Genomic DNA, 15,760 nt, shown 5'->3' on the forward strand with positions numbered 1-15,760 from the left:
ACCACATGCCCCTTCTCCACTAGCTATGGCAATAAATCTTTGGGTATTTTTAATGCAATGTCTGGGTATGAGGATCTGACATTACAGTCCGTGTAATTTTATGTGAACTGAGAGAGTGCCTGAACTGCCCACCACCAGTCTGAATACAAATAAAGCTTTAATATAACTTTTCCATTTCCCCTTCACTAGCACAGTGCCAAGGATAAAGAAAGTAATGCTCTATTTACTGTGTGTAAGGGACACTAATTAACACAGAGCATGCTGGGACTCTAGGCAAAGGCAATGCATACCTGATTTTCGAATTACAGGTCATTTCATTCTCAGGGTAATGAATGTCCACTGCGTCCTGAATGACTGTGCCGTACTCGTAGACTTTAATCTTCTTTGTCACCCCAGCAATAGCAAAATAGTCACAGTCCCGGTCGAATTCGATACTGAGGAGCAAAAGCAGAAATCAAGGACTACGTAAAACACATGCACTTATGAACAGGACATTTTACTGCCTGAATGAGATCAGGATTTGGTACTTGGCTATTACAATTCTCCTTAAGAGTGCAGTTAGAAAAATATTTAACATTCTACCTATGCCAGGAGAAGTCAGTTGCTTCTAATGGGCTCAAACAGCATGGAGTTCCTATTCCTAGGCACAGCTGCATCAAGAGATCATGATATGCAAGCCCCACACCCAATTGATTTACTGAAAATGGACTTTTGTGGCTGCACAATATCCCTCCTGAAGATGGTACCTTTGTTCAGACATTTAAAATGTTTTTCATTTCAACTCTACATTACGATGCATCCAAATGTCAAAGCTGAGAGTTCACACTGGGAAGGTAGTAAAAAAATTTGACCACATGGTATATGAATAATATGCCACAGGATATTACTGATTGATTTCTTTTACAGTTAGACTCTGTTGCACCCATTGTCCCCTTTACTATGGTAGTTTGGATTTCCTAGGGTTAATGCAAAGCAAATTAGTACTCATGGTAAAGACCTCCAAACTCCCTGAGCAACAGGAAAATGAAAAATAGATCACCAAAACTATAAAAGCCACACACACAAGATGCTTTCTATCTAGTGCTGTTCTCGTGAACCAAGGCATTTTCTGTCTTGAAATGCTCGGCATGTTTGTAACAGATGTCAGTGGAGATGGAAGAAAAAGCAGTCACTTTATAATGAGGTTAACCCTTAAACCAGAAAGCCCTCTGATCACACATAAAAGACATCTGAAGGGAAGAAAGGGAGACTGGGTTATGAACAGTGAGAATCATTATCAAGCTAATATATTGGAAGGTCTTGAAAAGTGTACCAGATACTTAATCAGAGAAACTACAACTACTACCCAGAGGCAACTCCCTGGTGAAAAGCTGAGCACCCACCTCTCCAAACTACTGTGGGGAGAGAAGGGGAAGATGCAGGGATTCCTTCGAGGGTTGTCTCTTACACACTGGTAGGATAGAAATGTGGAACTCCTTACTCTTGTCTGAAAGAAGGAAAACTCCCCCTGCAGACCTAGAGTCTCCCTGCTGCCATGACTGACAGTGGTATCACTCACCACAGGCTCTCGGCTTATGTCATAGTATTCTTCCACTACTACCCCAGCTGCCTCATTTTGAGCTCTCCTCCCCAGTGAACAAAATTCAGTGCACGACTATGTGGTTTGCTCATCAGCTTTCCAAGCAACAGTAAGTGATGCTATTGTAACTGTCATTTTCATACTATGCTCCCTGTAGCAAAGTAAAATGACAACATATTGGTCAGTTTTCACTTTAATACAGTTGGGAAAAGCTCTGAGCAACCAGAGGCACTGAAGCCATCTTTCCACGTACTTAAACAGCGTTGCATCCTTTTACATTCTTTGCATGTTCAGAAGATTATCTTAGTGGCTAATGACTGGATTCCCTCCCACCAATGAAAGCTTACATACTGCAGAAGCTGATGGAATTGCACCCATTCAGCAAGGAAAATTTCCTTTGTGCCAATAGTGAGAGAATATGTAAATCCTTATAATTAAGATACTGTCAAGTTGTTGGGATTTTTTTTTTAAATAAGAAACAATTACCCACCGATATGTGATTTGACTCTACAAATTATGGAACATTTTCTAACTTAATGTCTAAAATTAGGCATCTAGATCTCCCAAGCAGTGGCAAGGAATGGACACAATCCTTCATAGTTTCTTGCTGCCCACAGGGGAATCTGACTAGTCTTGTTTTAAACTACTGCTACTTGGTGGAACCCTAAGCAGCAGCAGCGAGGCCCTTGCGCACTTTGCATGCAGATTCAGGATGACATCAGAGTACCAGTTTGCACTCAATCTTTGAAACTGTAGAGCCATAAACTTAAAAGGGAACATGCTATCAAACTTTACATCTAGTCAGTTGTAGTTTCAGGTTTACGCTTGCTCTCGACTCTACCAATTTGTGTGGATTTACATTAGCCCTGGTCTACACTAGGACTTTAGGTCGAATTTAGCAGCGTTAAATCGATGTAAACCTGCACCCGTCCACACAATGAAGCCCTTTATTTCGACTTAAAGGGCTCTTAAAATAGATTTCCTTATTCCACCCCTGACAAGTGGATTAGCGCTTAAATCGACGTTGCCAGCTCGAATTTGGGGTACTGTGGACACAATTCGATGGTATTGGCCTCCGGGAGCTATCCCAGAGTGTTCCGTTATGACCGCTCTGGACAGCACTCTCAACTCAGATGCACTGGCCAGGTAGACAGGAAAAGAACCACGAACTTTTGAATCTCATTTCCTGTTTGGCCAGCGTGGCAAGCTGCAGGTGACCATGCAGAGCTCATCAGCACAGGTGACCATGATGGAGTCCCAAAATCGCAAAAGAGCTCCAGCATGGACCGAACGGGAGGTACGGGATCTGATCGCTGTTTGGGGAGAGGAATCCGTGCTATCAGAACTCCGTTCCAGTTTTCGAAATGCCAAAACCTTTGTGAAAATCTCCCAGGGCATGAAGGACAGAGGCCATAACAGGGACCCGAAGCAGTGCCGCGTGAAACTGAAGGAGCTGAGGCAAGCCTACCAGAAAACCAGAGAGGCGAACAGCCGCTCTGGGTCAGAGCCCCAAACATGCCTCTTCTATGATGAGCTGCATGCCATTTTAGGGGGTTCAGCCACCACTACCCCAGCCGTGTTGTTTGACTCCTTCAATGGAGATGGAGGCAATACGGAAGCAGGTTTTGGGGACGAAGAAGAAGATGATGATGAGGAGGAGGTTGTAGATAGCTCACAGCAAGCAAGCGGAGAAACCGGTTTTCCCGACAGCCAGGAATAGTTTCTCACCCTAGACCTGGAGCCAGTACCCCCCGAACCCACCCAAGGCTGCCTCCTGGACCCAGCAGGCGGAGAAGGGACCTCTGGTGAGTGTACCTTTTAAAATACTATACATGGTTTAAAAGCAAGCATGTGAAAGGATTACTTTGCCCTGGCATTTGCGGTTCTCCTAGATGTAGTCCTAAAGCCTTTGCAAAAGGTTTCTGGGGAGGGCAGCCTTATTGCGTCCTTCATGGTAGGACACTTTACCACTCCAGGCCAGTAACACGTACTCGGGAATCATTGTAGAACAAAGCATTGCAGTGTATGTTTGCTGGCATTCAAACAACATCCATTCTTTATCTCTCTGTGTTATCCTCAGGAGAGTGAGATATAATTCATGGTCACCTGGTTGAAATAGAGTGCTTTTCTTCAGGGGACACTCAGAGGAGCCCATTCCTGCTGGGCTGTTTGCCTGTGGCTAAACAGAAATGTTCCCCGCCGTTAGCCACAGGGAGGGGGGAAGGTTGAGGGGGTAGTCACGTTAGCCACAGGGGAGGAGGCAAAATGCGACCTTGTAACGAAAGCACATGTGCTATGTATGTAATGTTAACAGCAAGGTTTACCCTGAAAGAGTGTAGCCACTGTTTTATAAAATGTGTCTTTTTAAATACCGCTGTCCCTTTTTTTTTCTCCACCAGCTGCATGTGTTTCAATGATCACAGGATCTTCTCCTTCCCAGAGGCTAGTGAAGCTTAGAAAGAAAAAAAAACGCACTTGCGATGATATGTTCTCTGAGCTCATGCTGTCCTCCCACACTGAGAGAGCACAGACGAATGCGTGGAGGCAAATAATGTCAGAGTGCAGGAAAGCACAAAATGACCGGGAGGAGAGGTGGCGGGCTGAAGAGAGTAAGTGGCGGGCTGAAGAGAGGGCTGAAGCTCAAATGTGGCGGCAGCGTGATGAGAGGAGGCAGGATTCAATGCTGAGGCTGCTGCAGGACCAAACCAGTATGCTCCAGTGTATGGTTGAGCTGCAGCAAAGGCAGCTGGAGCACAGACTGCCACTGCAGCCCCTCTGTAACCAACCGCCCTCCTCCCCAAGTTCCATAGCCTCCACACCCAGACGCCCAAGAACGCGGTGGGGGGGCCTCCGGCCAACCAGCCACTCCACCACAGAGGATTGCCCAAAAAAAAAGAACGCTGTCATTCAATAAATTTTAAAGTTGTAAACTTTTAAAGTGCTGTGCTTAAAGTGCTGTGTGGCATTTTCCTTCCCTCCTCCACCACCCTTCCTGGGCTACCTTGGTAGTCATCCCCCTATTTGTGTGATGAATGAATAAAGAATGCATGAATGTGAAGCAACAATGACTTTATTCGCAAAAAGAAAAGGAGTACTTGTGGCACCTTAGAGACTAACCAATTTATTTGAGCATGAGCTTTCGTGAGCTATAGCTCACTTCATCGGATGCATGCCATGGAAACTGCAGCAGACTTTATTTATACACAGAGAATATGAAAAAATACCTCCTCCCACCTCACTGTCCTGCTGGTAATAGCTTATCTAAAGTGATCATCAGGTGGGCCATTTCCAGCACAAATCCAGGTTTTCTCACCCTCCACCACCCCCCACAAATTCACTCTCCTGCTGGTGATAGCCCATCCAAAGTGACAACTCTTTACACAATGTGCATGATAATAAAGTTGGGCCATTTCCTGCACAAATCCAGGTTCTCTCACCCCCTCACCCCCCTCCCAAAAACCACACACACAGACTCACTATCCTGCTGGTAATAGCTCATCCAAAGTGACCACTCTCCCTACAATGTGCATAATTAAGGTGGGCCATTTCCAGCACAAATCCAGGTTTTCTCACATCCCCCCCCCCACCCCCATACACCCACAAACTCACTCTCCTGCTGGTAATAGCTCATCCAAACTGACCACTCTCCAAGTTTAAATCCAAGTTAAACCAGAACATCTGGGCGGGGGGGTAGGAAAAAACAAGGGGAAATAGGCTACCTTGCATAATGACTTAGCCACTCCCAGTCTCTATTTAAGCCTAAATTAATAGTATCCAATTTGCAAATGAATTCCAATTCAGCAGTTTCTCACTGGAGTCTGGATTTGAAGTTTTTTTGTTTTAAGATAGCGACCTTCATGTCTGTGATTGCGTGACCAGAGAGATTGAAGTGTTCTCCGACCGGTTTATGAATGTTATAATTCTTGACATCTGATTTGTGTCCATTTATTCTTCTACGTAGAGACTGTCCAGTTTGACCAATGTACATGGCAGAGGGGCATTGCTGGCACATGATGGCATATATCACATTGGTGGATGTGCAGGTTTTGTGCTGGAAATGGCCCACCTTAATTATGCACATTGTAGGGAGAATGGTCACTTTGGATGAGCTATTAGCAGCAGGATAGTGAGTCTGTGTGTGTGGTTTTTGGGAGGGGGGTGAGGGAGTGAGAGAACCTGGATTTGTGCAGGAAATGGCCCACCTGATGATCACTTTAGATAAGCTATTACCAGCAGGACAGTGGGGTGGGAGGAGGTATTTTTTCATATTCTCTGTGTATAAATAAAGTCTGCTGCAGTTTCCATGGCATGCATCCGATGAAGTGAGCTGTAGCTCACGAAAGCTCATGCTCAAATAAATTGGTTAGTCTCTAAGGTGCCACAAGTACTCCTTTTCTTTTTGCAAATACAGACTAACACGGCTGTTACTCTGAAAAATGACTTTATTGCCTCTGCAAGCGGTGATTGAAGGGAGGAGGGGAGGGTGGTTAGCTTACAGGGAAGTAGAGTGAACCAAGGGGCAGGGGGTTTCATCAAGGAGAAACAAACAGAACTTTCACACCGTAGCCTGGCCAGTCATGAAACTGGTTTTCAAAGCTTCTCTGATGCGTACCGCGCCCTCCTGTGCTCTTCTAACCGCCCTGGTGTCTGGCTGCGCGTAACCAGCAGCCAGGCGATTTGCCTCAACCTCCCACCCCGCCATAAACGTCTCCCCCTTACTCTCACAGATATTGTGGAGCACACAGCAAGCAGTAATAACAGTGGGAATATTGGTTTCGCTGAGGTCTAAGCGAGTCAGTAAACTGCACCAGCGCGCCTTTAAACGTCCAAATGCACATTCTACCACCATTCTGCACTTGCTCAGCCTGTAGTTGAACAGCTCCTGACTACTGTCCAGGCTGCCTGTGTACGGCTTCATGAGCCATGGTATTAAGGGGTAGGCTGGGTCCCCAAGGATACATATAGGCATTTCAACATCCCCAACAGTTATTTTCTGGTCTGGGAAGAAAGTCCCTTCCTGCAGCTTTTGAAACAGACCAGAGTTCCTGAAGATGCGAGCCTCATGCACCTTTCCCGGCCATCCCACGTTGATGTTGGTGAAACGTCCCTTGTGATCCACCAGAGCTTGCAGCACTATCGAAAAGTACCCCTTGCGGTTTATGTACTCGGCTGCTTGGTGCTCCGGTGCCAAGATAGGGATATGGGTTCCGTCTATAGTCCCACCACAGTTAGGGAATCCCATTGCAGCAAAGCCATCCACTATGACCTGCACATTTCCCAGGGTCACTACCCTTGATATCAGCAGATCTTTGATTGCGTGGGCTACTTGCATCACAGCAGCCCCCACAGTAGATTTGCCCACTCCAAATTGATTCCCAACTGACCGGTAGCTGTCTGGCGTTGCAAGCTTCCACAGGGCTATCGCCACTCGCTTCTCAACTGTGAGGGCTGCTCTCATCTTGGTATTCATGCGCCTCAGGGCAGGGGAAAGCAAGTCACAAAGTTCCATGAAAGTGCCCTTACGCATGCGAAAGTTTCGCAGCCACTGGGAATCGTCCCAGACCTGCAACACTATGCGGTCCCACCAGTCTGTGCTTGTTTCCCGAGCCCAGAATCGGCGTTCCACAGCATGAACCTGCCCCATTAGCACCATGATGCATGTATAGGCAGGGCCCATGCTTTCAGACAAATCTGTGTCCATGTCCTGATCACTCACATGACCGCGCTGATGTCGCCTCCTCGCCCGGTATCGCTTTGCCAGGTTCTGGTGCTGCATATACTGCTGGATAATGCGCGTGGTGTTTAATGTGCTCCTAATTGCCAAAGTGAGCTGAGCGGCCTCCATGCTTGCCTTGGTATGGCGTCCGCACAGAAAAAAGGCGCGGAACGATTGTCTGCCGTTGCTCTGACGGAGGGAGGGGCGACTGACGACACGGCTTACAGGGTTGGCTTCAGGGAGCTAAAATCAACAAAGGGGGTGTCTGTACATCAAGGAGTATTTCAGGCAGGACTTCACGGAGGGTTCCAAAAAGAAATGGTGCACCTAAGTTATCGTTCTTATTGGAACAAGGAGGTTAGCCTGGCCTCTGATTGATACATGGCTAGATTTACCTCGCTGCACCTTCTCTGTGAGTGACTGCAGTGTGACCTAGAGGAATGAGTCCCCTAGACAGGGGAGTGGGGGAAGCAAATGAGTACAAAACAAATCTGGTCTATTTCTTGTTTTGACCCACTCCATCTATCTTTTACATCTTTGGCTGGCAGCAGACGGTGCAGAAGGACTGCTAGCCATCCTCATCTCTTGCCTGTCTGGCAGAAGATGGTACAGTATGACTACTAGCCATCCTCATCTCGCCTGCCTGGCAGAAGATGGTACAATACAACTACTAGCCATCCTCATCTCTTGCCTGCCTGGCAGAAGATGGTACAATACGACTACTAGCCATCCTCATCTCTTGCCTGCCTGGCAGAAGATGGTACAATACGACTACTAGCAGTCCGTATCGCCTGCCTGCTCACCATAAGACGGTTCAATAGGACTGACTGCAGGACTAAAGAGAATGACCTGGTCAAATCACTCCAAATTTAGTCCCTGCGTCCATGTCTGCCCAGGCGCTCCCAGCCGACATCGCCAGGAGCACCTCGGACACGACGAGGACGACTACCAGTCATATTGCACCGTCTGCTGCCAGAAGGCAAAGGGTTGCTGCTACTGTGCAGCAAAGCCGTACCGCGTCTGCCAGCACCCAGGAGACATAGGGTGACTGTTACCTGAGCGGGCTCCATGCTTGCCGTGGTATGGCGTCTGCACAGGTAACTCAGGAAAAAAGGCGCGAAAGGATTGTCTGCCCTTGCTTTCACGGAGGGAGGGAGGGAACGGGGGCCTGACGATATGTACCCAGAACCACCCGCGACAATGTTTTAGCCCCATCAGGCATTGGGATCTCAACCCAGAATTCCAATGGGCAGCGGAGACTGCCCACAGTGCAACGCTCCGGAAGTTGACTCTAGCCTCGGTACTGTGGAAGCGCTCCGCCGAGTTAATGCACTTAATGCACTTAGAGCATTTTCTGTGGGGACACACACACTCGAATATATAAAACCGATTTCTAAAAAATCGACTTCTATAAATTCGACCTTATTCCGTAGTGTAGACATACCCTTAGTTTCCTACTTTTAAAAGTGTTTTTCTTTCCTATTGCTATTGAAAGGCCCTCACAACAAATAGTTCCATGAAAAACGGAGCCTGACCAGCCACAGATATCAGGACAGAGTGGCAAAACCCAGCCAGAGCCCCTCCCCTAGCCTTTTCCCAAACTTCAGAGGGAATCTCCAACCTTGGGTGTCCCAGACCTCAACAGAACACCCTCCCTGAACCAGGAGGATGGGTGGGGGGAAGGGGAGGCGGGGGGAACACTCCTAGGGAACAGTCTGCTCACAGGAGCAGCACAGGCTGCCTGGCCAAAGCTGGAAGCAGCAGAAAGGAGGGGTGTGGCCAATATAGGCATTCCGCCAGGGTAGACCTCCTTGGGGGCACCTGACCCCAGAGGAACCCTCCTCCTCCAGCTACATGGGCTGGGAAATCACGGCAGCACTTCCAGAAGCAGGTTAATGGCCGAGAGGCACGATTAGTGAATATGGTCTGGCATTATTTTGGGTGAAAACGGGACAGGGCAAGATGATTTCTCGGGACTGGTTGTTTTTGCAGAAGTATCCTAGCCAAGCTGTTTTTTTGCAGAACACTATGTCAAAGCAGTTCAGCATCGCACTGACACGTCAACTCTCTCTGCCCCAAGAAAGAGGTTTACAACCAGACACCTATATAATGTTGCAATGGATTTATTTGTACCACAATCTTAATTGAACTGCTGTCTCAGCTACCGTTTGCTGCCCTGTGGATTCTAACACAACATAACTAAACTGATGGCAGCTATTCATCTACTTGGATTCAATTTATACCCTCAGTCTTCTGCTGCTAAAGGAGAAATATTACTATGTCTGGTGAAGGGCCAGGTTATTAAAACTGAAAATTCTGTTTTACCTGAGGAGATTTTGTTACTGTTAGCGGCACAAACTCGGACTAGTATTATTCCTATGCTACACATTTTTTCCTTCTTAAAGGTTATACCTTAGCCAATAAAATCAGTCGTTCAAGGTCTAAAAATTAATGTACCATTAAAAAACCTTTTCTTTAAAATAAAGAGCATGAGCACCAACCAGTGAAACTGATTCTCAGACCTCTGCCCTTCAAAGAGACATTGCAGGGAAAAAACCAATGCAGAAGAAACTACCATCCATACAGATGTTCATCTGTTGGAAGGGAGGGGAAAAATTTACACCTCTCCCCCTTTATTAAAGCATATAGCTGCATCTTGGCTTGAATTCTCCATCCGTAGTGTATACAACAGTAGCTATTTACAGCTACTACAGTCCTACTGTGAAAAACTGAGTTTGCTGGCACAATGAAAAATAAAATGAAATGAAGTACAAGCTCGGCATTCTAATCAAATTGATTATTTACCATCAAGCAAAATAACCTTCGAGAGCATTTGCAAAGCTCCACTTCCCCCACCAGTCCTGACTATGACAGACAGCACACTGGCACAGTGACAATTATTTCAGTGCTTTTTGCTCAGAACAGTCGATAGCATAAACACCAGAACACATCTAAGTAAGTTTAATTTGTGGTTTAAAAAAGTTTGCTTGGGCTGTGTGATAGAATACAGAAAGTAATTTGTATCTAACTAGCTTGACAGTCTACCTTTCCACAAGTATTGGAAGTATGTTTTGTTTTAATATAAATTCTCACTCATGCATAGTTTATCTATAGGAAAAATCACAGGAGCTGTAACAGTTCTTACATACCGTTTTTAAGCCACCATAGGATTAACCTTTCAGAGGGCCATGTTTCAGTTGCACATACAAAATGTATTTTTACAGTTGAAATAAATCTATTTGAACAATGGAAAGGTGTAATCAAGCAGTCGGAAACAAACTGTACTGTGTCAAAAAGGACATCAGGCAAGTGATTAAGCAGTAAGACAACAGACCATGAGATACAGCTGATTAATGCTTACCTCAGGTGCACTGAGAGCCACAAGTCCATCAATCAGCACTGCCCCACAGCCTGTTGGGTCATCTTATAATGACAGGAAAAATTTGGCTTTGGTGAATGTCTATTTTAAGTTACTTTAATGCTGATGCAAGGAGCTGGACTGACAGCCCCAGAGACTGAAATCCTCTATATATCACCAGACCAGATACAGAAAGGGCAGGGAGACCGCAATCTTCTTCCACACCCGCCACTAATACACTTCAACCCTAGCTTAAAAGGGCCACCTCTAGAGATGAGCAGGTAGTTTGGGCTTCATACCCATTCATTCACTGGCCTCTCTACTGAAACTGCCAATTAGCGCAAATTGTGGAGGTGCTGTCACTTGGAACATCTGTTCGTTGGGAATTGGACAGATCAAACTCATTTCTCACAGGCCACTGAACAGACAAGATAGCTAATTTCCACGTTGAATGGACATGTTTAGGATGAAGCTGATGCATGGTCACTAGCTGAAATGCAGAAAAGGAAATAAAGCTCATTTATGAGCAACTATAGCCACAAAATGCACGAGTAAAGCCCAGTGCCTAGGTGGCATGAGAGAGGGTAGAAGAGAAGAATCTTTTGCAGTGATATCAGAATTAACAGTTCTGATATTTTCCCTATTCTTAATTTGGGAAGTCAAAAAGATCCCTCCCGGCCCCAAACCACCCAAGTAAAAAAAACCCAGAATGCTTTTAAATGCATCAATCTAAGCTTGGCAGCGAACCGAACAGGCAAAGGAATGAAGTGCAATAGTAATATGGGTAACTTTAGATATGCCTGGAAACCTTCCTTCTCTTCTCCCCACCGCCCATCATACCTAATGTTTTCATTATTTTTTCAGACTAACTGCCATTCTTGCTCTCCGTCACAGAATCATATAAACACTACAGCCAAAATTGTCAAAAATTAGTTCCTAAAGTTAGTTAGGGAGTAAGGAGCCTAACTTTAAGACCTCTTTTTAAAAAATAAATAAATGGGCGAACAAAAGATTTTTCTGAAGATTTAAATACAGAAACTCTTTGGGTAAATTCTGGGGATTTTTGATGTTTGGAGGAAAGGATCAAAGACTAGCAAAGAATTTAATGACAGCAATAAAAAAAGTTAGTTGGCTCCCCTCCTACATGCCAATGGCAGACTCAATATGTGGATACTAGATGCTTTCTGAAGTTTTCTAAATTCCTTATCTTCCAAGGGATTATCTCTAATTAAGACATTGGTTAGCAACCTAGCACTATTCTTCAATTCCTAAATCAATACGTTCTCCTTATGTGGAAGTTTCTTTGTTTCCAGCTAAATTTCAGTCTAGGAGATTATTAGTTAAAAGTCAAATTTAAAGTCAAAAGAATCAAACGAGCCTTCAAAAATGGTAACGTGACTGAAGAGCTGCATCAGATGCATTAACCGCTTCCTAAGCCCACCAAGTTGATAGCTTCTAGCTCTGTAATTGATAAGGGAAAACATGGTGGAGAACCAAGTGGAAGGGAGCATCTCCTTCAGCTAGGCCTTTGTGGTACTGTACAAGAATTGTCATGGTCTTCTAAGGAAGCACTTTTTTTTTCTCTGTCTGTGCCTTGTTGGCATTATGAGTACATTAATCAAAAACAATACGAGATGGAGACTTGTGATTCCATAAACCAAGGAAAGCTAGCTTGTGAATTACAAACAGAAGTTATCCCAAAGAGGGAATGCTCAGAACCCCCCAGCAACATAAAAGCCAAAATAGTTCCAAAGGCAGAAAGAAATCAAATCAAATTCCACATCAGACAGCCCCCCCCATCCCTGTGACAAGTAAGAGTCCGCAATACTGCAGGGAAAAAGGTACCTCTTCTGCAGTGCATGTAAGATACGCTGCTGTTCTGCCACTTCACCCTTTGGCAATCCTTATGTGGGGCCTGAGTAGTGTGGGAGTGTCTTATAGAGGCTCTCTGCACCACAGCACAAATTCACTCAGTGTAAACAGGAAAATCTCTACTCTGTTATATTATTGTTACTTAACATTTGTAGTGCCTAGAAGCCAACAAAGTCAGGCCCCCACTCGTGCTAGGTGCTGTACAAATGACATTCTACAGCCGTTTTAAAAAAAACAAAAAAAACAGTGCTTTCCTTTTTTTAGAAAATGTTTAAAACTTTCAACATGTATCAACAAGGCATTCAAAAGCAGCACAAGTCCAGTCTTTCCCCTATCCTGCCCACCTAGGGCATCTTTAAAATTGAAAAATACCTTTGACTCATTTCCCTTCTTCCTTTCATTCCTCCCCCTTCCAACCACTTTCCTTCTTTTCTGGCCAAGAGCACTGGTACCCCTTACGTCCAGACTAAATGTCATTTATGTATGCCTTCAGGGAATCCTAGAAGTCACTCCCAATTTAGTTTTTAATATAATGCAAAAAACTGATTGCACTTATTCTCAAGGAAAAGCCTTGTTGAACTATAGGGAGAGAACAAGAGAAGGAAAATAAGAGGGACTTCTCTTATTTTTAATACAGCTTGCCTTTCAGTAGTTTCAGTAAAATGGTGTCCACTTTGTGTTTTCCTTCATCTATTCCACTTTTAAATTTAAAATTACAGAGTAACAACCAACATAAACAGAGGATGATTTCTATTCACTCTGTAATAGATATACAGTGGGCTAACTAGTATTTCTTAGTAGTAGGTCCTTGTGTGCCTTCAGAGCCACACAAGTTTCAGACAACCATGGAGAAAAATTTTGGTGACTGTACCTATAGTAATACTAGGTCACTCTATTGTTAAGAGATTCTAGCTCATTTTTTTCTTCTTCTTCTGGAATAACTTTCTTATTTTCATAGTGTAGTACAAGATTACTAAACACAAATCAGGTGAGTAGGAGTAAGATGTGCTGCCAATAACAATTTGGAATCATAACCAACAGACTAATTCTGCTCTCCCAATGTTCCTTCTGAACTCAGTGAAATGTTCAGGTATCAAAGAAATGCAGATTTGGATCCCAAATGAGTTCAAATGAAGTAGCATACCAACCACCACAAAACCTTCCATCCACTATATACGACAGACTACAAGATCCTCCCCACAATTCTGCCATATGGCCCCATCTGCAAATTGGGTCCCTTCCAGTTTTATGATTCTATTATGACTCAAAGTGTATACTGACAGAGTTGCAAGTTTTAAAACAAAAGCCATATTCATGCATGCAAAGCCACAATTAAAAGGATCAATTTTTGCATTCCAAAGCCCATCTAGATTTGTCATACAAAAAATAAAAGTTACTGAGACAAAGCACATAAAATTTCACTCTAAAAGGATTGTTTTTGCTAAAATTATGACTGGCAGAAAACAAGGTCTCTTTCTTTTTTATAGAAACCACTTCTCAAACTTAACTGCTAGTATGATACCCATAATCCACACAAAATTAAACTTTAGCTCGAACCGAAGAAGTGCTAGTCAGACAATTTAGACTATAATTCAGAGTTTGCTACTAGATATATCTAAACCATTCATTTGTATAGGCTGCTCACTTGTAGCTCTGGTGTAAGTAACCACTTAGCTGAAAGTTAGGGAACTATAATGAATGAATTGTGTCAATTGTATAGTAAACCATACTTTTTAATAAATAGGCTATAACCCATCACTCTAAAAGCAGCTCACCACAAGCCCCAGATTTGGCAAGAGATGACTCTATTACATTCCTTTATTCCAAAATGTCAGTTTTACAAGCATTCTGGGAACCACAGTTCAAACGACTCATTAAAAAGAATCATTCAAGACTAAGTAAACAAGACCTTTTTTTCTTGTCTATGAATGTATTTTCTCAATGATGGAAGCCATTGGCCCCCAAAGTGGAGATTAATACTGATTAGATACATACAATGGTCTTGGATAGAATTGTGCTGGAAAAATGTGGACATATTTCCCCATGTATAATTGGATGAATTGCACCACAAGTCTAGGAGAAGCTTTCAAAGATTCAACATCGAGAAGAGTACTAATCAGACAGAAACAAATGTCTAGTCTTCTAAACTCTAACAGGCAAACAAACAACACACAAAATAGGGAGGGGACCTTCACTTAATAGACTGTCATGCATTCATCTCTAAGAATCCATTAATTTGGAGATAGATTTTACTAGAAATTAGCATAAACTGCCCAATTTGCTCTCTGTTCGGCTCATAGGAGTCACAGAGCCTCTAAAACAGTGGTAGGCAACCTGTGGCCTCTCAGCTTTCTGCAGCTCCCATTGGCCAGGAATGACGAACCACAGCCACTGGGAGCTGTCAGGGGCCATGCCTGCAGACAGTCAATGTCTGCAAAATGTCTGGCAGCCCGCAATCCGCTTACCCTAATGGGTCACACGCAGCCCACAGGCTGCAAGTTGCCCACCACTGCTCTAAAATGACACTCTCTAGATAGAACTAAACAATGATTATGGAAATCTATAAATTGACTAAGAAAAATTTCCTTCATGAAACAGGGCATATTCCACAAGATCAATAATAACCTCCTTTGTCACCTGGGATTAGCTCCTCCTATCTATCCTCTCAATCTGTAAAGCAGCAACCTTGTTGTCTGTATACTCACCCACCTGTTACCAGAAAACTGATGTGTCTTCTTCCACTGATGACACCTTTGGTCACTGGATTCTGTAAAATACTTTAACTTCTTTCCTAAACCTTCCTCCCTTTCTCATTTGCTAATTCCTAGTAATCTCTACCTCCAAACTGGAGTCTCATGGATGCCCCTGTACGTGAAGAGAACAGATGCTTGGGTCTGTTTAATAGACCTCCAGTAGAAAACTGAGGGAGTCTTTCACAGGCACTTTCTTGCCAATGCTTCCATGAGAAGGACCATACAAAGAAATTCCATATTGTGTAGGTTTTAGAGTAGCAGCCATGTTAGTCTGTATCCGCAAAAAGAAAAAGGAGTACTTATGGCACCTTAGAGACTAACACATTTATTTGAGCATAAGCTTTTCTGAGCTAGAGCTCAATTCATCGGATGCATTCAGTGGAAAATACAGTGGGGAGATTTATATACACAGAGAACATGAAACAATAAATGTTACCATACACACTGCAACGAGAGTGATCAGATAAGGTGAGCTATTACCA

At 44.0% G+C, this 15,760-nt stretch overlaps 1 protein-coding gene across 3 annotated transcripts in view; it reads right to left on the minus strand.

The window, feature by feature from the left end:
* The window catches only part of COP1 (COP1 E3 ubiquitin ligase), a 226,800-nt gene that overhangs the window by 111,181 nt on the left and 99,859 nt on the right, over positions 1 to 15,760 (minus strand). For all 3 annotated transcript variants that reach the window (XM_073356470.1, XM_073356469.1, XM_073356471.1), the window contains exon 12: positions 291 to 434. In XM_073356470.1, the coding sequence (XP_073212571.1) occupies positions 291 to 434 (144 nt within the window). The remainder of the gene's footprint in view (positions 1 to 290; positions 435 to 15,760) is intronic.

This window comes from Lepidochelys kempii, chromosome 8 (assembly GCF_965140265.1).
Source record: "Lepidochelys kempii isolate rLepKem1 chromosome 8, rLepKem1.hap2, whole genome shotgun sequence".
Taxonomy (NCBI): Eukaryota; Metazoa; Chordata; order Testudines; family Cheloniidae; genus Lepidochelys; species Lepidochelys kempii.